The sequence below is a fragment of the Pocillopora damicornis genome, chromosome 3 (assembly GCF_964200805.1).
Source record: "Pocillopora damicornis chromosome 3, jaPocDami1.2, whole genome shotgun sequence".
NCBI lineage: Eukaryota > Metazoa > Cnidaria > Anthozoa > Scleractinia > Pocilloporidae > Pocillopora > Pocillopora damicornis.
The window spans coordinates 1,020,960-1,042,797 of record NC_142672.1 but is presented as its reverse complement, the minus strand read 5'-3'; the positions used below and the strand labels follow the sequence as shown (position 1 = coordinate 1,042,797).

At 37.9% G+C, this 21,838-nt stretch overlaps 1 protein-coding gene across 1 annotated transcript; it reads left to right on the top strand.

The window, feature by feature from the left end:
- The first annotated feature begins 472 nt into the window (after positions 1 to 472).
- On the top strand, positions 473 to 21,086 carry LOC113674022 (protein broad-minded). Its single transcript, XM_027190495.2, has 37 exons — positions 473 to 700; positions 1,305 to 1,451; positions 1,936 to 1,993; positions 2,116 to 2,253; positions 2,569 to 2,646; positions 3,253 to 3,378; positions 3,474 to 3,552; positions 3,720 to 3,823; positions 3,985 to 4,046; positions 4,443 to 4,590; positions 5,453 to 5,509; positions 5,674 to 5,767; positions 6,430 to 6,570; positions 6,970 to 7,059; positions 7,162 to 7,247; positions 7,548 to 7,595; positions 7,696 to 7,835; positions 8,563 to 8,755; positions 9,127 to 9,206; positions 9,332 to 9,470; positions 10,501 to 10,588; positions 11,521 to 11,639; positions 11,735 to 11,881; positions 12,458 to 12,546; positions 13,111 to 13,221; positions 13,702 to 13,813; positions 13,964 to 14,066; positions 14,587 to 14,638; positions 14,998 to 15,074; positions 15,290 to 15,373; positions 15,472 to 15,663; positions 16,126 to 16,280; positions 16,889 to 16,972; positions 17,423 to 17,479; positions 17,753 to 17,854; positions 19,646 to 19,732; positions 20,211 to 21,086. The coding sequence occupies exons 1-37, from the start codon at positions 546 to 548 to the stop codon at positions 20,322 to 20,324; spliced, it is 3,936 nt and encodes a 1,311-aa protein (XP_027046296.2). The 5' UTR covers positions 473 to 545; the 3' UTR covers positions 20,325 to 21,086.
- The last annotated feature ends 752 nt before the right edge of the window (positions 21,087 to 21,838 follow it).

Sequence of the window (21,838 nt, the reverse complement as noted above, 5' to 3'; positions counted from 1 at the left end):
CAACTCAAATGTTCTTCTGAGCCGTTATCTCGTTGCATTTTCTTCTGATTTGTCGGCGGGAGTAAGGTAACACACTCTTCCTCAGGAATTTTGCTGATAACAAATTTTGGCTGAAAACTGATTCATTCAGATATTGGAAAGATATTGTATCGTTTAATAAAAAAACTTTAATTCTTAAAAATTAACCGTCAACCGTGAAAGATCATCCTGAACACTTAACCGTCAACCATTAGAGATACCAGCGCACTAACGCCCTCCTACATGAGCTGTGCCGAGGGCCATGATGCACCAACTGTAAGAAGGAAAAAGATATTTTGACTATTTAAATCCACGATTTTCGTAAATTGAGCGAAAAACTTCTATAATTTCATACCAGATCGGTGTCTCGTTTCAGTTCAAGTGCAAGAAACAAAATTTGTTGTTAAATTTGGTTCCTTAGAATTATACAACCGCGCTTGTTAACAGTGGACCGAGTGTACCCTGGGCACAACTGTCCTCCTTATCAACCAAAATGGCGGTGGAATAACAATCAGCGAGGTGGAAACATGGAAAAGAAGGATTCAGATTATCATGATAATTTCTTTGCGAGTTTGAACCAACTCATACTAAGCTTAGAGCCTGCCATAAAGGAAGCAGGATCGGTCTCCGCAGCTGAAGACATTTTAGCGCACTTGGAGGCAACAGACGAAAATTTCCACAGGTTTGAACCCAAATACTCTAATCAAGCTGCTGTGTTCGTTCTCAGTTCATCCTATTTTGTATCGTAGAATGGATTTTACTAACAAGAATGAAGTAGAACTTATGCATTCTTAACCGATAGCGTTTGATAAATTTTGAGTCTATCTTCCTTGTTTAAACACATCCATTAAAAATTATGGTTTTGACCAAATTGCGGGAAAACACTGCTGTATCTTGTCAGTTTAAAAAACGAAATTGTGAAAATATCTCTTAAAATAAAACTAAATTTTGAGTTTTCTGTTTGGTAGGATGTTAACAGACCTGAATTTTTTTTTTATGCAAACGAAAGAATAAAGGTGTCTGCCAGATTTTGAATATTGATAGACAAATCGCCTTGTGCGTGGTGGAAAAGTGTGAGAATTTTAGTCTAAAAATTGATGCATGGCTGATTAGCTGACTGACTGACCAATCGACCGACTGACTTATTTAAAAACTATTAGACTGACTGAATTATTAAAATGAATGTTTAAATTTTATTGATTGATATCATTTTGATTTAATGATTGAAAGGTTGGTTGAATATTTAATGCTTGAACCTTTTCTGACTTGTATGTTGTTGTTATTAGATATGACTTTGTGCGTCAACTAAGGAGTCGTATTGACACAACTCTAACACCACTCATTGACAAGAAATTGGAACAACTGACTGGCAGGGAGGGGGACAGGAACAATTCAGTGCCAACCATAACTGAGGAGATTATAGCCTCACCTGAGTAAGTTACACAAAGAAATGTAGACAGAAAGAAGAAAAACAGCTGTTTAAACTAGTGTATTGAATATGGAAAAGAATCAACATATAAATTTCCAAAGCTAAACCAAGATATTTAAAATTTCCAGTGTGTCAATCAGTAAAACCAAATTAGCACAACATCCGACCAGTGCAAAGAAGAATTTTATGATGAATAAGTGGTTACACATAGTAAACCAAGTAAACAGCTGTTGGAGCATGAAAATGCAAATTATGAAGAGAGAGTGTTACTGGACCAATCTTTACACAGGGCAGCTCTGCAAACCCACTGTTATACCCAATAAAATTTGACTATCAGTTGAGAATTTGCCTAAAATATACAAACAAGTGTTGTATACATGGGGACATGAAGTAATAATCATATGAAGAGTTTTCTTTGATTAATTGACCAATTTATATCCTTTGAGATGGCGATATGTTTTAATTGTTATACAACTTATGTGTTACAGGTTTGTTAACCTTCAGCAGTCAATTTTAGCTGATACAAAAGATGCAGTTAATGCTTTGGTGAGAAAAACTTAAGTGTTCTTGATAGCCATTTAATTGTTTAGAAAAAGTATAAACATTTAATAGTTTATGATAAGTATTTTGTACATTTTCTTAAATTAGATCTTAATGCTACTTTTTAGATTCAAAGTTTCTCTCAAAATCCTGGCCTTCGTCCGTCTGACTATGAACTCACAGAAAACAGAGGTAGACTCCAACCTTTTAGATTATCACTGGATTCCAGTGATGAAGATTCATCTATGTCTTCCTCTTTTGGACAGGTATGTTTTCCAGACTTAATCCTTTGAATCCTAAAATCAGATCATTAATTCTCTCTTCAAGCTGCTCCACATTTCCTCGTAAACTAGTAACGAGAATTTGGTGGAAGATCACATATTCTACCTGTTAAGTTTCATTGATCTCATTTTCTTTTGTCTGGATAATGAATGGATATTATAGGGAGAAATAACATGTTTATCAACTCTGGGAGTTAAAGGGTTAAGTAGGTGAATATTGTAAAATATTCCACTTGACTTACTCTTTGGGATTCTGCATTTAAATGTAATAATTTTGGTGTATCTCTTGTTTTACTTTAGACTGGGTACATGTTTAACATGTCACCTGAGAAATTCACTGAAATTGCAGAGAATTTGGATCCAGATAAACCTCTTCATGTGAGTAGAATTTTGTGTGTTTATAATCTTTTTGTGTTCTTACCTGATAAATTAAACACTTGTCTGGAATTTAGAATACTTCCAAAGCTTTATGATAACACATGATTAAGAGAAATTTCAGTTTCACAAGGAAACTTTAGAAAGACATGTTACAGAGTCACTTACACCATCATCAGATTTATGTATTGAACTGTTGCTTTTGTTTTTACATGTTACATGCAATTATATTGTAACTTTAAATCGAGTCATAATATTATTTTGAAACTAGTACTGTTAAATTAGTTGAAGTAAACAATAGTGTATACGAATCTAACACTGGGAAAGCAAATCAATAACATTAAATATATATATATATATATATATATATATATATATGTGGAAACAAAATATATTGATTATGTTGCATTCAAGCATTCTGCTCGGGTTGCAAGCAGCCATTATTACACTCTCTCCTTTAATTTTAGTCAATGAGTTGTTTTGGCTGAGCCTAGAATCTAAGGCACTCAGCTGAACATCTTTGCTTACAACCTAGAAAATTACACAAGTGCTTTTTAACATGAGAATTTTTGTTTGACAGTTGTAATTTGCTTCCAAATCTATTTACAGGTACGGATAAATGCATTAAGCACACTCTACCAGTTTCCATTGTCAGATGAACTCACTAGTAAAAACTCAGAAGGAATCAGAAAAGGTCTATTGGCTGCATTAGCTGATGAGGATGAACAGCTAGCAGTATGTGAATTCCTCATTTAATTGTACTACCTTTGCGTTCTGAACCATTAATAGCTTTTCTTTCTTTAAAATAAATTGATTTAATTTTCCTACAGGAAAAAAGTCTTAAGTTTCATGCCAGGATGTTCATGGCCTCATCTGCTCATGTCACAAAGGAGATCTACACTTGCTTAGGTCAGAATTGTAACTGGAAAAAGTTTCACGATTTTTGTTTGCACTGTTTTGCTTAATGCTTTGAATAGAGTTGCTGTGAATAATTCTCCATAAGAACTGAACTGTTTATGGTCTCTTAAACAATGATGATGCTCGTAAAGCAATGATTTTTTTCACTCTTCTTTCAGCTGAGCACCTGGAGTCTTACTTTAGCGATACTCATCGTCATCGTCTAAACATTGAAAATGGTCTAGATGTGTCAACAAGAAATAACCAGCGATTGCTTAAAAGGGTTTGTTGTCCTTTTTTGATCATGGTTTCACAGCTGATAATATACAAGACTACACAGCAATTTTTTACATGTTGTACATTATAAAAGAAATTAAAACATATGTGTTCCTTTGAGATTACTGTACGTGGCTTACTAACTTTGTTTTTTTCTTTCGGTTACAGTTTAGGCTGCTGAATGAATTTCAGCATGAAGTTGCCTCTTTTTGGATCAGATATCCTGAATGGTATGTTATTTACCTAATTGTATGCAGTGCTAACTTGTAAGTGATAGATTACTCTGGCTAGGTGCCTAAGAGTGGTGCCCAGGAGATAGCCCCATATTCTTCTTGGATACTGTCCCACTGAAGAAGATCAAGGATACTTACTAAACCCCCCCCAATGATCTGTACCACATGGGAGGGTATGAAGAGGAAGTAGCCTTGTAAAGTTGGTGGGGAAACCTGAGAGTAACCAAAACAAAAGTATTGATACATACTCAGCTGGAAAACAAACCCACCAGTCCTGAAAACATCAGTATGTCAATGTCCAAGCACATGTTGGACTTCAAGTGCTCCTTGTTAGCATAGGTTGGACACTTATCTTTACCAAGATTTCCCTAATCCCCTGTTAATTTATTGCAGGTTTCTTGAGTCAGTCCTTGGTAGTACTTTTAATCTATTCTCCGCTAGTTCTGATCCAGAGTTTGGTGCTTCTGTGCTGCAGTACATGACACCTTTGCATTGTCTTGCCCTAGTTGATCCAAAGGCTACCTGGTTTAAAAAATGGATGGTGAGTTAAAATGCTGCTTGGAATCAAACTGACTGTAGTTTGAATCATGGTGATATGTATACAAGATAGGGTTTGAGATTATGACAGGGTTTGAGGGAGATATAATGATGTAGCCTGCAGAGCAGGCATAATTTTGGCGAGCAAGTGCTCAGTATTTTCTTAATTAAAAATTATGGCTGCCATCTTTGATTTTAATGGCAGTGGCAGGCTAGGGAGGTAAAAAATAAGGAGAGGGTCAGGAGTGGGGGAGTGAAGATAATGCCCTTCCCCTGTCCCCTACCCCCACAGTGTCCACTCTAACTCCAAATCAAACATGGCAGGTTGGATAAATAATTGCAAGCTTGTAACATTAGCTCACCCTAACAAGACACCTGTAGAGCAGGCTAATAATGATGAGGAGCTTGAGGGGGTAGGGAGAGGGACAGACCAACCCTGTGTGCCCACTTGCTTGTTGTTGTAGAAGATTATTAATGATAATGACTTAGTTTATTCCACCGTTGTAAAGAAATTTAGAAGAAACTACTTTGACTACATTATGTGTAAATTCACACCTGATAGTTTTAAAACTGACAGAATGTTCTAGTTTTTATTAATGTGATTTTAAGTTCTATGTGATCTTATAATATCCTTAGTATCTTGTTATTTTAGTATTTTAAATGTCTGTTATTTGAAATATTGTAATTCAGTTTTTTAGAGCCTTAAGGGAGAATACAGTCTTGACTGCAATTGTGCACCCTATTGGAATATTCTTGCCCAACCACAGAAAAAAGGAAAAACTGTAGACATACTACAACATGCAATCAGTCTTGTACATCACCATGAGTGTCTAATTGATCGCTGATTACAACTGCTTATTTCTTAGCATGGTAATTACAGTAGAACAGTCGCCATCAGGGAAGTGAAGAAGCACCCCTCTTTGGTAAGTGAGAAAACAGTGAAGGTAATTTAGGTGTTATTGATTTCCTAATTCTTATGTTATGGAGGTCTTTGTTTTTGTTTCATTTTGTGACTATATTTTTTTATATATGTAGTGTAATACCAACTAACCAAGACAGTGACTAATTTTTGTTACTTGTTTTTTAGTTAGTAGATGCCATAAGCCATTGTATTGACTTCTCTAGGACATGTAAAACCCTTCAATCCTTGGAAATGATGGAGCTTAATGAACAGCAAAGAGGTGAATAGGTTGTTTTCATCAAAGTTTCCCCCTTTTGTGGCATATTTTTAACTTTTAAGCAACTTCTACTTTCTTTTAAAAACCCTGAACATGGTGTTTACTTTTGAAAGTGATAGGCAGTGGGATGGGTTAGACCTGTATCAATCTGGGAACCTGCTTCTGTTTTTTAAAGGACTACAGACAGTACCTTCAGTCACGGCTACAGGTTTTTCAGTCAGAAACATATCAGAAGATGACTGCCCATTAACAAGAGAATGTGTTACATGGCACCTTTAAGTCAGAATAGTAAACAGCACAGGCTGTCAAATTTGGGAGAATAATTCTATACAGCAACTGCCAAATTCTTCCATATCGGTTTCCCACTAAACTGGTCAACCAGATCAGTCCATTCTTCAGAAAATTGTATTATTCATCAGAGCTTTCCCACCAAATCAGTCTATTGCTGAATGTTGTTCACTTGTACAAAGCTTGGTCGAAATCTCAAATAAAGGTCTCAATTTGTTTTACAATCAACTTACCTGTGGGTCGTCAGTTCTGAATGATGATGGTCAGCAGCTGTAGAGAAATGTGCCAATAAAACAAGGATGAGATGCAGTGGAAAGGGGCTCAATGGCACAATTGCTAACATGATAATCATGGGTACTCTGGTGATTTTTACACAGATGATGACAGTGATGGGTTGTTTTATACTTCACAAGACCTGGAGTATATATACTTTGTTCACTCTCTTTGTCTTTTGGGAAGAGTTCTTCTCTACAGTGGTGGCAGAGCATTGTTTCCTGTCATACTGCCAGATACAGATGGTAGGATACACTATATACTCTTATTATTTATTGGTAAATTTGCTCAACAAAGAGTTCTAAATTAGTATTCGTTCAATATTTCTCCACAAAAGGCCAATAGGCCAATATAGACCAAACCATGGCATTTCCACCAAGGAAATTTGTTTTTTCACAATATTTTTGCCAAAATATTTCCAGTTGATTTGAAGGAAGGGCTTTTCCCGTTTGTTCAAAACCAGGACTTGTACCTTTGACATGTGGAGCCACGCTTTTGTTTCCTTCAACAAAAAGCTTTTTTAGTTGTAATTAATCTGATAAAATATTTTAATGTTTGCTAAATTTCTTATTGACCTCTTGTCAGGGAGAACTGAAACTAAAACTGAACTTCTTTTTTTAACTTTATTTTTCTTTGTATTTCAGAAACAGTAACAATCTCAAGTTTATTAGTGGCATTGATAAGAATCATGTGTACAGCTCTGCCAAACTCTAATGAAAAGACTGTATTAGATGGTAAGACCAATTTACTTTATCTGGGTGAATTGTTCTTCTTGAATGAGCTCTTATTTTATGTGTCAACATTAGATTTTGCTCTTCTTTAAATCCCCACTACAGTTCAGTTTCATCCTGGTTACCTGGTTTGTGATGTGCTGAAGAAGCTTGCCAGTTGTACTAATGCCAGTAAAGAGTGTCTCTGTAAAGTCAGTATATTTCGAATTTGTTTTACACCATATAGTGTTTCTAGATTAATTTGAGGGTGACAGTGTCAATTGCAATCATTTTGTGAATTTCTTTGCAATGATTTTTGCTGAAGCACTATGTCTAGGGGTGATGAGTTTGGAAAGAGGCTGTTACTTCGTTGAAAATAAGAAAAAGAAAATATTTTGCGTCCTTCTCTCTTGGATCAACTTGTCCAATAAAGTGGCAATCAATTAAAAAAATTAAAATGTCTTGTAATCTGTAATTTAAGTTTTTTGTTTGTTTGTTTGTTTGTTTTACAGGATGTAATAACAACCAGTCTTTTGTCGCCTGTACAGGCCTGGCTTGACGTAAGTGAAAAAAAGAAGCTAGTTGAAGACATTACTTTCCATAAAACAGATTTCTTGATTTCTGAAAAGAAAAGTGCATTTGTGTTGTTTTGTATATCAGGGCATAGACAGTTGTGATAGTGCCGGTGCTGAGAACACTCTGCTGTTTGTAGCTGATGTTTTAGCCACTTTAGCTGCCTCAGAAACTGGTCAAAGACAGCTGCTGTATGGAGAGGCACAAGACAGATGGCAGAGAAGCAGGTAATATTTATTGCCCTTTTCAAAGCGGATTGTTGCAAGAGATTTAACTGATGAAACAAGGGATTAATTCCGACGATGGAGAGCGCTGAAGCGATGATGAGCGCGACAATTCGCCTTTGCACCGCTGATCTTGTTCCGCCAATCAGGTTGGCTGGGTACGCGGCACCATATGAGCGAGGAAAAATGTTGCGCTGTGATTGGCTGATTTTCAACAGCAATAATCACCACCAACAGCTGGTGCATTTTGGTCCTTGCTGTCTTGTTGAGCTGTGCTTACAGAGGAGCGACATGCTCTAGAGGGTCTTGCACTAACTATATTTGATGATATACATTAGAACTGACTTCATCGTGAGTCAAACTTATTACAACAAGGTCTTTTTTCCATATTGAACTTGTTAAAAGTAAAAAACCTCTGATAGTTGTCTTTTACATGATAAATTTTATTACTCGAGTCCTTTTAAAAGTTCGGTATATTTAATTTGTTGTGGGATGATCCTTTCGAAAAGCTTTTGTACTTTAAACATTTTATGACATCTTATTCCAAGTGCATTGCAATGTAGTGTCATGTAAAATTAAACAGTTCTAAAACTATTGAGTCACAAGATAGCGGAACTTGACCTTTAGCAGTAATATTTTTGTCCTCAATGAACTGAAACCTTGTGGTACAACCTGACTCAAAAGAAAATTTTCTTATTAAGATTTTACTTTCCACTTACACCGCGTCCAGGTTTTCTCCAGCTCACACCATAGCGAAGTTTGCCAAAAAAGCCTTGTTACAAAGACTTCCTGGCGGAACACCGCCCAAAACGGCGATTTCTGGCTTCGTATTCGTCTGTCGTCAACTTTACAGCACGTGTGATGGACTTATGGTGCTCAATCCTTATGAACTTCATCAGTGTGTAGCGAACGCCTGGATTAAGGTGAATGTGTCTTGTCAGAAAGTCGGTTGGCTCAGATAGTCAGATGTTTTCTGGAGCATCAGATGCAAGTCAATGCCGTGTGTTTTGAAAGAGTTTTCCTTAAGTTTCTCTGGGACCGTAACTAAATGTTTTCCTAGGACATATTCATTCTAGTTTTGTGTCTTTTGTGGGTCAGCGTATACTTAAGACGTCGCTGAAGTGTGGAAACGCTACAACTTTGTCTCAAGTGTTCCTTGGAAGTGTTCACAGTGCCTATTCCGCTTGCACTGAAATTATTACTAGCGAACTGTCGGGAGGGACATAACCCTATTACAATTTTTACATGAACTTAGGTAGGCTTGTGCTAAAACGCTTTGTTCTGATTTTTTCAGGTACACGAGCCAGAATCCCCAACTGAGGCAGAATTAGCGTCTGACGAAACACAGCAGGATTTCATTCAAGACGAGGAAATGTAAGAACTCACACGATTTTTGTATTTCTTTTCGTTGCCCAGCTCGTTTTTCTTCGCGTTGAGAAGTTCAATTTTTGGTGTTTGCCATAAAAAGTGTCATTCTTAACCTGATAATTTCATTTCAGACTTGTGTGGGAAAGTTCGCTGATTGACAATCTGTTAAATTTTGCCGGTACACCGAAAGGATTGTTACTTCTTCAACAAACTGGAAAAATGAATGAATGTGTGGCGTTTATGAATGAACGATACAACAAGAAACTGCAGGTATAAGGTTATGCTAACGAATTCTACGGTCTGAAGTGAAGAAATTTGCATGAAATAATTTACATATGTTTATAATTGTGAATAATGCCCAGTTCGCACCAATTTAAACAAGTTTTTATTAAAGGTAAGTTACATGCGTATTACGCGTGCACGTCACATGTTATATGGTAGATTTACGTACATTTTATACGCCTGTAATGTAAAAATTTATCAGCCCTTTTCTGTGTTCCATGGTTACTAGTTTTTATCTTTTTTTGACTTCATGATGACGTTAAGGCTTTTTTTCAGCTTTTTATGATGTTTTTTATCAAGAAGCTTTATCAGTTCGCAATTTATAGTAGATAAATACTGTGATAAAAGACCATTATATCCGCTTGTTAAAGCTATGAAACCATAAGCTCTACTTACGCGTCGTCTTTCAAAAATCTTGTACAGTCGAACCTGTATCAAGCGGTGACCCTGTATTAAGCGGTCGGTTTTCAAACTCCCGAATTTTTCCACTTAATGTCTGTATTAAGAGGTCACGTCTATTAAGCGGTCGCGGTCACCCTTTACGAAGTCCTAACGGCCTGTTTGTATTGTTCTCCACCGAAATCAGTCAAATGATATTACAAATAATCTTTCAAGTAAGCTCTACTTACGCGTCGTCTTTCAAAAATCTTGTACAGTCGAACCTGTATCAAGCGGTGACCCTGTATTAAGCGGTCGGTTTTCAAACTCCCGAATTTTTCCACTTAATGTCTGTATTAAGAGGTCACGTCTATTAAGCGGTCGCGGTCACCCTTTACGAAGTCCTAACGGCCTGTTTGTATTGTTCTCCACCGAAATCAGTCAAATGATATTACAAATAATCTTTCAAGTAAAACTTAATCCATGCTTATCACCCAAAATTAATGTGATTAGTATTTTTGGGCGAATTTTTGTAAATTTTTTATGATACTCCTATTCTTTAGCACCTGTAATAAGCGGTCACCCCATTATTCCCCATTGGTGACTGCTTAATACAAGTTCGACTATTTTAATTGTTCAGGTTAGTAAGTGCGAAAAGTTTGGTTATGGACTGATGGTGACACAGATAGCTGCTACTGCGCCTGGCATGGTTGCACTGGAAAATAGGGGTAAGTAGATAGAAAAGTTACAGTTACGTCGATGCAACAGCTCCACTCTTTTCAGCATCACCATAAGTGGTGGAGTCAGTCCTTTTTCCCCATTTTAATTGGCACTCTTTGCTTCGTTTCAAGACTAATTTTCTTTGGATGGTAAAGATGCGTCAGTGATCGAAGCAGAGATGAATAAATCTTCATTTGTTGTGGTTCATTTCGAAACTTTTTTTAATCCAGTCATAAGCGCCCTCCGATATAACCACCTCCGTTGACAAGCCAAGCTTAAACCCCTGACGAAGTTACATAAAACAAGCGCTTATAAGCAGAACTCAGTTAGTCTCATGAATCTGTCACATATAAGAGGGGAGGGTCACATGTACTCATTGACCTTCCCCCTCCTCCCTCCCTTCGCCATGCTCCAGGCCAACTGATTTTTTTTGTTTGTTTTGACATGATATCCAACTCGTCTTTCACCTCTAAAGTTTTCGCCTTCTTGAGGAGACATGTTTTTCTTGTCGAAGTTCTTTCATGTTTTCGTCGTAACTATAACCAGTTGCAAAAATGTTGTGACACCTTGAGCAAAAAGTGCATTTACCGGCTTCATCAGGAAGTCGACAAGAATTTTAGGGCAAAAAACCAAAAGCTGCCCCCTTCCCTAATTCAATCTCGTTCATCGGTTTTGTATGTGATACTGCTTAGCTATATCAACATTGCAGAGGGGGGAGTGGGGGGATTCGTTGTGTTACATCACACGGTGAACAGTTATCTCTTGTCGTGGTAACATATCTCAACTACTTTTGCAACTTTTTGTAGCATTGGAATTTTGGGAGTCTCTCAAGGAAAACGCCTTAAAGAAAAAGTTTACCCCTTTGCCCACCATATCGTTGTTTCGAACCCCAATTATTGTACCATAGCAAAATGTGTTGTTTCACTCGTGATCTCATTAGGTTTCCTGAAGCGAATGGTACTTGACATTTGGACAGTATTTGAAGGAGCTCAGGACAGAAAACCTGCTCCACCAAGGATTAAACATGTGGATAGCATTGATAGCAGAACCTACAACAAGGTTTGACTGTCACAACATGATTCCCTCGATACGTCATGGATCCGGCATTGTTTTGTTTGTCTAAAAGGTTTGGTGTTTTTGCCTCCTTGTTGTAGTCCATGAACAATCTGTTGAGCGTTTTATCAGCGTTTCCTGCTGTGTACGAGGTTCTCGCAGACGCTTACCGCCCATCCACCTCTGGTTCAGAGATCGAGGAAGCCGTGACAAATAGAGAGGCTTTCTCTGCTCCTGTCAGTATTATGGTGAGTAGAGTACTTTACATTTTGAATACAGGGCGGTGAGTGATAGGTGTGTAGGACTTATCTTTAGTAAACCGGTGAAGCTCTCTTTCGGAGCCCTAGCAGGAATTAGTGTTTTCATTAGGCAACAATCACTCTCTAGTAGCAATGGCAACCGAAAAGTATTGATGGTAGCGTACAATGTCTATGAAATCAGTTAACCAAAATGCTCCAGGGTTGCTGACTGATAGTAGCATGATAATGAAAGACTCTTAGAATAAATTTCTTTTCTGTTTGGAAAAAACTCATGTTCTCGCTCGTTTACCAATATACCGTTTAACTTAGGCACAAGAGGAATGCTATCAGTAAACGGTGTTCATTGCAGGCTGCAGTAATTCCGTCATGAAATTTTCGTTTTCAGAGCTAAGCTCTTTTTGAGAGATCGGCTAAGTTTTCTTCTGATGATTCTTATGTATAAGCAAATTATCTGATGAGAGGAATTTTGTGGTCGAATCTTAGTCATATTTAAGTGTGAGTAGAAAAATCTTAGAGTCCAGGAAATATTGTTTGACTGATCTTTGGTTCTTGTCCCTTCAACAGGATTTAGTTGATCGTTTTATCATGATTGACTCGGAGGAGAAGTTCCATTCACTTTTCAACTTTGAACAGTCTCACCACTTTGGTCTAAGGTACGTCACTGAACATCTGGCCCTGGTTGTTCGAAGGTTGTAAAACGCTATCCACTGGATAAATTTCTATCCGGTGGATAACGCTATATGTTTAGCTATCACTTATCCACCGGATAGCGATTTATCCGTTGGATAGCGTTGTCCACCTTTCATGCAACTGGGCCCTGAACATTAGCTTAGTTACAGTAAAAAATCACAAAAGAGGCTAGAAGAAACGAATACGGGACATGGAAGGTTACACGTAGCGACACTTTAAACAATAAAGGGGTTAGTTTCTAAAGAAACTGTGGTGCTGCGTCGGTGGGAGAGTATAGCAGGTAATTTAGTGTTAACAACTGGGTTGAAAACGTAAATTAGCCACCGTAAAGGGTAAAAAAGCTGACGTTTCGAGCGTTGGCCCTTCGTCATCGCTCTGACGAAGGGCTAACGCTCGAAACGACACTTTAAACAGTTTGTGAAGGGCAAAATTAAAAGTTTTTGCCCCAGCAAATCGTTCAAAATGCAGGATTTCGTGAAATACACTGCTTCTTGTACATCTCAACTTTTTGGTCTCTTTTTCCTCAGAGTTCTTAGTGTGCTGTGTTCCTGCTTGGACACATTCCTCTTTCTTGAATGCCGCTACAGATTTCAAGAATTACTGCTGCAATCTCAGCTGGACATTAGATTTGACAACGGGTAAGGCATTTAAATATATATATATATATATTTTTTATCAGTAGAAACAGTAGAAAAGATAGCTTGATATTCTTCGATTCCAATTTCTGTTACTTGACCAACCAATGTGTCCTCTAGTCGTTACTAACAGATCAAAGATTTAACTTCGTGACTGTTACAAATAAAAACATTTTTACCAACCTAGTCAGAAATGTCTTCTTTTGTTGTTGTTGTCTTCTTATTGTTTGCACAAGGAAGCAAATTCGCTTTTCTCGTTGGTGAAATAAGTTACACGCGAATTATCAAACAAAGTCTGAAAAGGTCAGAATTCAGACTTACTTAGGGTGAGGTTATCATCAAACCTTGTTTTTGAAACTGACACAGGTTTTGGCGGTGAATATTGCATAAGGTAGTTTAAAGTCTGCTGCATTCCTTGTTGCAGTGATCGAGTTAATAAGCTGTCTAAGAATGAATTTAAAGTTTCCTTCCGTGAAATTGTAGGAAAGACTACATTATCGACATGTGTTCTTTGGAGAGGAACCATATCTTGATCAAGACCTATCATGTTGGGGGCACATCTGAGAGGATCATTCCAGGCAGGACCTTAACTGAGGTAACCCAAAAGGTTCTCTTTGGGTGTAAGGCCGTAGCATTTTTTATAGCATGTTTACGGCACTTTCGTTTGGTCTAGTTTAAGTGTAGGGGTCTTCTGAAGAAAAATTTACTCGAAACATGTTACAGATTGGCTTTATTTCCTCCTTAGAATGTGGATAATCCTTACCCTTGGCCTTTATTTTCGTCTTATCCTCCGCCAAAAGACTATCTTCCAGGTGAACAGCATGCCAAGATTACTGCATTTGAAGAAGGTAAGGGATATCAGCCCATCGTGTTACTCTTCCTTATGAACTGAAGTCGGGTTAGGTCACGTAAAAAACGCGTTTTTTATGAGACCCGGCCCAATCCTCGCTCGGTTTTTCCCCTTCTCTGCTACTTTGCTCCGTTCATTATTGTGCTTCGTTTCACTACTTGAACGCCTTGAACAGGCTTGGTGTAGGATTGAATTCAAACAACTGATTTGAAACGTTAACTTTGCAATGTTTAGTTTCTTCCGCATTTTATGAGGAAGTCTGTCAGTAAGCAATATACCAAAAAGCACTTCATTTATTTGAGTAAGTTGTACATAGTGCATTGTCCGTGGACCATTGGAGGTCCTCTGTGGCCTGAGAGATTTCCGAGTTACAATTTGTATTTTTATGTACAGACAACTTATATAAAACTATTTGAAGAACATAATGAGAATATTTAAATATGTTGCCATCAAGATTTGCGTGAAAAGCCATAATGATTTCTTTCGGGACTGTTCCCAATACTTTTTGTCAATTATAGGTGATACGCTGTTAGAATTTCTGGAAGGCAGTGAACTTATGTCAGCAGACAGGTATCTGAACCGCCTTCGTAAAAAAAAATCATTTGTTGCTGTAGTTGGGTGGAGTTAAATCGAGTGATTTTGCTTACAGGGGGAGGGGAGGATTAGAAGCCAGGGTCTTTCAGATCGAATATTGACGCTCAGCGTGGTTCATTCAAAGCAATAATTGAAAGTATGCTAAACATTTGTCGAGTTTTCAGCGGTTAAACTCGCTAACCTCTGATCCATTTCTCACCCAAACCGAGCGTAGAAACAGATTTCTCCCTAAGGCCACCAAAGGGTCCCATTTTCCTTTCGCCCTTTCCTAACAGACGACTTAGAAAATCGCTGTTATTCGTTGCTTATGTGTTGAATCCTTTTTCCTTCTGTAGTTTTTCTTGGCTCCAGGATTGTCGTAAGACGTTTTGTCAGTCCGTAACGTCTGGAAAAACCAAAGCGAAGGGAAAAGGTCAGATCCAATTATTTCAGTTCTTGTCTGTGTTGTTGGAAAGCTCGTGTGATATTGATTTTATTTTTCGTATTACAATTTTTTCTTATTGCAAAACTCCTAGTCCTCAACTTAAGCGAGTTAGTGAATGTATTTCTTCAGGGATGATTTCTACACCTCTGATAGATAGCAATTAGATGACAGTGTTTATAATGAATACTTCTGTTGTTCAACAGTTTTGAAATTGCTACTTGACAAGGTTTGCACAGCTTTGACCAACGTACCCGAGGAAGCCATCTTTCCTTTGATTGACTTTTCAGGTAATAGCATTGGAACAGTAGATGCATTTTGATTGTTTTTCATCTCCATCTCTTAATCTCATAAGTCATATTTGATTTTCTTGTTATTTTCATGTTAGCCAGTGAAAGCAGTCTGAAGAATGTCGAACTAACAGACATAGAGAGCTTAGGAACGAAGGTAGCAGTGCGGTACGGTGTTCAGCTGAAGTTACTCCAGTCCACCACGGACGGTGTGGAAGATTTGACTTATCTTCTGAAGTACTGCAAGTTCTTTTTACAAGGACAGCAGCGCACCACAGAAAGCACATTACGTATCCTTGTCTTAACCGTTCCTCATTTGCAATTCATGTGAATTTTGTCAATCCTCAGCGTTCCATGTCCCTTCCTGTTGTGCTCTTGCCTCTCAGCACCTAAAGGAAATCAAATAACTGCAACGTAGCGGCGCAGAGTAGTAGGCCCTCGCATCAAAATCGACAGCTTAGAGATTATGTAAATGTTCAGTATTTTCTAACATATTTATTGTGTCCGCTCAATAAATGTCTGCTTTAAGCGGGATGTAAAGTTTAGGAGTTTACATACAAGTTCAAAAGGAGCTTTTTTAAGCCTATTCGCTTGCAACTGTAAGAAAGTTTCAAAGTTTGTTTGTATATAGCGGTTGAATCATTGTTTTGAGCCTGAAGTGAACTAATGTCACACATAATGAGGTCGCTGACGTGATTCAAACAACATTATTGCGTGACATTTTCTTGACTCGCTCCCTTTCCTGATGAAAGGCACTCTGAGTGGTGAGTATGTCGGTCACGACTGGTTTGTGTCCACCATTTTTCTGATGATGTACGGTGACCCGGATCTGGCCTGGGAATTCCTCTTCAAATTCTCCAGTCTCGTTAGTTCAGGTTATCTTTGGATTCGCAGACTGCATGCCTCGGTAAGATATCACTTACTGTTGGGTCTTCATTACTCTAGCCCTATGCCATTTGCTTGAGATCAGATTTATTGATCATATGATAGTGTATTGAAAGCCCATATTCGGAACAGACTTGTATAGCTGATTAAGCCTACCCTAGAAAGGGGTTCTACTTCTCAAGGGTGGTTTGTTAATCCATCACTGGTTTCCTCCACTATCCCCTCCTTTCTTGGCATTTGGCTCGATTCTCCTGGCTTTTCGCTAATACCATCTTATACTCTGGGGTTGAGTGTCATGCCACCATGAGGTTACCTGGTTGGTACCCACCCGTAGTTTGGTTGGAGAAAGGTAATGTTAGGGTAAAAGTCTTGTCTCCTGGAACACAATACAGTGTTTCTAGGCAGGGCACTAACCTGGATGTTTCGATCCAGATTCCTTCGCTTTAACCATCATGCTACCGCCTGTTGCACATTCTGCGGTTTTGTTCGAGGTCTTGGTATGCGATTAGAGTCACATGATGATGCACGCAGTGTTGCAAGGCGTAAAGCACAGGTTTTGATGAGTTTTTCTCTAACTTCTCGATAGCCAATTTGACTTAAGCTTGTGATTCCTATATTATTCCACCGTAGGTGCATTTACCGATGTCACTTACAGTCAGCGGTATTCCTCCACTCTATTCATGCACTTGTCATAACGTGGAGCTTATCCTAATGGTATGTGCGTTTGTTTTTGTATTTTAACTGGCCTAGATACTTAGATCTATCAATTTATATTGCTCGATAAAGTGTAGATATCAAATGTAAGTAGTGCTCGCAGCCTTTTCTTTTCGAGCGCCTTTCGATGGAGAGTAGTAAAAATTAAAACTGAAGTAAGCGATGCAGAGAACCAAAATTATCACAGGAAACCTATGAGATCTCAAAGGTGTAAAAACAAGCAAACTGCTCACAGCCAGCGCGGGAAAAGCGTGAGTGACTGAGTGGCAATTGGTTTTGTTTTACCATCTGATTGGTTGAGAGGAGTTCGTGAGATTATCTCGACCAATCACAAAGAGAAGTAAGCCAAAACTAAAGCAACCCTGGATTACTCGACACTCAAATGGAAGTTGCCTTAGTTGACAGAGTTGCTTGCTTCGACCAATTTCTCTTTTGTTCATTCCTCTTCAGGCCGAGGTGCCTTTGGTGTATTCTGCCTTTCGAATGTCTGGTTACACACCATCACAGGTGAGTTAGGACGTCTATGCACTTCGGAAAAAACATACGGCAATCTATGTGTGCACTCACTTCTGTCCCTCTCCAACAGTTAGGAACAACATCTTAGCTTCAAACTAGATAAATGGCCAAAACAGTTGTAAAATAATTTGGACCTCTCTGTGATTGTACTGCTTTTGACAACCTCTAGCTGAATGCATTTCCCCTTCAGTCTCTCACTCACTCAATCATGAGTGCATGCTATTAACTTGTGGGTTTTTTATTGATTGTATTTTTTGTCACAAGATCTGCCAACATTGGTTGCGGCAATGTTTTTGGAATTACCTCGACTGGGAGGAGATCTGTTTGTATATCTGTACCTGTCTTACTATGGGCATAGACTATCAGGTAAAACACAAGTGTTTCCGTTAACTCCCAGGATGTGATTACTCATTCTCTCTATCAGTGGCTATATATTCCCCCTGGTAAAATAGTGGTGAAAATCAAGCGTTTTATCAAGGTAACAGCCTTAATCAGACGGGCCTGATGAGTTTTTTGTGTTCTCAATTCTCGCTTGCTGTATACGTCATCGATGAGACGTAAATTATCTATGAGTGCACAGTAATTAACTCATTAGCACAGGAGAACCACTTTGCCTCATACGTGAAATAAAAGTTCGAACGTCATGATATTTCCAAGCTTGTATAATACCTCGCAGAAACAGATGGAAATGAATCTTTAGAATTTTTTCCCACTGATACCTTTGGCGAACCAATAAGTACCTGACACTAAAGGGGAAGGAGAGAATGGAAGGCATGCGTACTACCGTTGTAAAATTGTAGGGTTATTTTTCTTTTTGGTCTCCATAATTGTGTTTAACTGGACTCTTGGCTATTTATTATCGATTTTGGGATGTTTTAAATTGTCGTGTGTTGCGCCATCGGGCAGAATGCGTGGACATCATTGATTATTCATAACCGATAAAGCGGCAAATTTGAACGCGACCTCGCTTTGAAGAGCCCTAAATTAGAGAAGAAAAGGCCAAAAGTGGGTCACAAGGCTTCGTAAAACTCACCTTTCTGAGTTTAAGAAAAGTTTGCTTCTAAATCAACGCACGGCTTTTTGAAGATTAAAGATGTATCTACAATTTGCCCCTAAAATGAACGATTTTTATGAAGTAGAAGCATTATCCTTTTGCACTTGAAAATGCTCAAACTTTGGCCATCTTTAGTATGAGAGTCATGTTCAAGAGCGATTTTCTGAAAACCCATATTACTCACGATAAATCAACGCATGGAAAATGGCAGATCAATTTCTTCTCTAACAGAATCCGTTTGAATTTTGAAAATTGGCCGACGGGAGCCTTTAACCTATTCAATTTAGAAAATTATAGTCGCAGTTACGTTCAAAAATGATGCGTTTTGAGCGAGCCATTGTCTTCAGCCCATCATGAATAACGATACAGGTCAAACTAAACAATGCCCGTTGTTGAAACCCTTTTACTGGTAAAATTATTCACAATTTCCACAAATTTTAAAACTGCTACGTGCATCAGCTGTCAAACCTTCGCTTTACAGACTTAATTAAATCATGACAGTGTCCATCGACCAGCACGCTGTTAGAGATCGGAGCTCTTTTCAGACCTCACTGAACCCTTATCGCCCTGCAATCTGTATGCGATCGGTAGCTGATGATCAGTTTCAGTCCAGGGAAAGCACGAGCATAAAAAGCTCGACAGAGACTGCGATCCTACAAAATAGCGCATTTGTTCGTATGCTTATCTTCGTTCGCTTTTTCTTTCATCGATTCGAAAAAACTTACGTTAGAGCGATTCAGAAACTTTATTTGTACTTCATTCACGATAAAATTAATTTTTAAGATGAGACAATCGATTCCCAAGCAAAAAAATGATAGAAAACACCCGCTGTTTATCAAACTGTCGTAGACTTGATATGAAGCGAATGTATGTATATTAAGAGGGCTTCTTAGTGAAAAAAGAGACAAATATCAGCTCGATGCAAAGATGAAAACCAAGTTTCTGCGACGTTTAGATAGACCGCCCATTGTTTTAAGTAATCTCTTTGGACAGAGAGCGGTTGATTTTATGATTACTCCTTGTGAAAGAAGAGAAATAAGCTTTTTCAATGCAGGACACTCAATCCCTCGCCTTTGATTTAATTTGCTTCTTATCTGTTCAAGGTGTATTATTGCATCGCGATCCTGCGCCATTTGCAACAGGACATTTTGCGAAAGACACAACAGAAACAACTTTTGATTTTCCTGAAGGTGAGTTCAAGCCGTGTTCGACCGGTTCTTTGCAACATTTGTAGCTTATTTCCGTCTGGTTCAAACGTTGGATTGTTATTTATCTAAAGGCTAGCTCTATTATCCTTTTAAAAACCAGTACTTTTACATCTTTGTGATTAAAATATGAGTAGAACTGTTCAACAGTCCAGGGATGCAACAGAACGCGGGCTGAAAGATACATTCATCTTGGCGGTACTCGACATTCTAGCTTGTTCGTAGTTACGATGGCTTACCAAGAAGCTAGGATGCAACAGCAGGTTTTAAAGCACTAAAGAGATTCATACACTATCATATATAGATTTAGGAATCTTTGTAATGAACAAACCTTGGAATAAGGCACACCTCCCAAAGCCAGACATTGAGCTCTCATAGGTAGTATGGCGTGGCAACCATTAAACCTAAAGCTAAAGACTAACTTAACGTAGCTGAAAGTTTTTTTTAAATTAATTTTTTTAAGGAAAATCCAATAGGTAATTTCAAAGTTGCTGACCAACTGACGTTCATGCAGGAATTAGAGGCAAGATATCGTCCAACCATCCTGTGCGATCTTCAGAACATCACCAAACCATGACGTTGCTCGCTTTATGTAGTTCTCTGCAAGTTGAAAACGAGATCTTTGAATTTCAATCAGCAGTGAGAGAGTATTCTAATTTTATAAAATTTCCTGCAAATTGTCGAGCCTTAAATGAAGGACTGGGAATGACAAAACATGCGCAGCACGTGCACAGAATCGTTTGCGTGAAGTCGAGTCTCTCTGGAAACATCTTGACTATTCGTGTAGCTTTTCTACGTCATGCACTGCCCCAGTTTTCTTGGTCCGAGCCCAAGTGTTTCGAAATTGAACTATTCACACTCGCTATTGATGCACTGGAGCTAAATGATTTTAAACTTTTGTTTAGAAAGGTCTTCTGAAACGGAATTATTTGTGGTAGAAAGAGTAACATGGCCACAATCACTTTTTAGAAATATTTAGATAAGGTAAGAATGTATTTAGTTTGTCCAATTTAAGAGAAATTCCAAGTACAAGTAAACAAAATACCCGAAAGGACTGTTAAAGCCTGGTGGAGGTATTTTTATTGCATTTCTACTTTTATTGTTATATAAAATCATGTTTGTATATAAATGTGTACTATACAATTAATTTAGTTAATTTATTATTTAAATATTTGTATTTAAAGTTGTATAGTGCTCGTCCATACGAATATTCTGCTGGCTATCATACCAGAGGAACATTTGAAACGTTCAATGAAAACCTTTTTTTCTAAAAACAATATAATTATTGTTGCTGCTACAAATATGACGCTGTATAGAAGGAAAATAAAGAAGTCGGAAACAAGATAATTAGTATTGACTTAAGTTAATGTTGACGAAATGATTGTAAAATATCTGGCCGGAAATCGAGCGTACTTTCTGTCTGCGCTAATGAATGAGTTTGTTTATCTTTTGTCTGAAATATCTTTATAGCCAATCAGCTTACGTTTGATCAAGGTGTGTCCAAGATAAAGAAACAATTGATTGTAATTTTTTAGTCAGTCTGAGATATAATTTGTTGTGTATGCAAGAGGATCTAAAACAATTTAAAATCTCGGAGATAAAAGCGACAGTGTGGGTTTCTTACTTATTCCGCACAAAGTTTTAAGACTCAAAATCTGTTCATTTAGTGCATGACTACCGACCAAATTGGAAGGTGAGGCTCTCTTTCAACCCCAATTGTTTCACTAACTGGTGGTTCCAGTCGAATTTTGTTTGGCTCCAGTTCCTCTCGAGATAATCCTATTGATCCAAGTTTCGTGAATGCCGAAAAGATAAAGAGCTTAACTTTTGTTCGCCATCCTACTTTTAAAACGCCTAAAATCTGTTTTCACAAGCTTTGATTTCACCATGCACCGTATCGACGTAAATTTCTTCTTTTGCTCATTTTGTTTTGAACATATTTGACAGGAGAAAAAAAATTCGTTTTCTTGCTTTGAATACTTTTTTTTTTCAGGCGGCTGAGTTAGTGTTTTTTATTATTATTATTATTATTATTATTATTATTATTATTATTATTATTATTATTATTTGTTCCGCATGCAGGGCTGGGCA

Coding starts and splice junctions, on each gene's coding strand:
- LOC113674022 (XM_027190495.2), top strand. CDS start 546: ATGGAAAAGAAGGATTCAGATTATCATGATAATTTCTTTGCGAGTTTG. Junction 2,647..3,252: donor ATCCAGATAAACCTCTTCAT/GTGAGTAGAATT, acceptor ATCTATTTACAG/GTACGGATAAATGCATTAAG. Junction 7,596..7,695: donor CTGTACAGGCCTGGCTTGAC/GTAAGTGAAAAA, acceptor TTTGTATATCAG/GGCATAGACAGTTGTGATAG.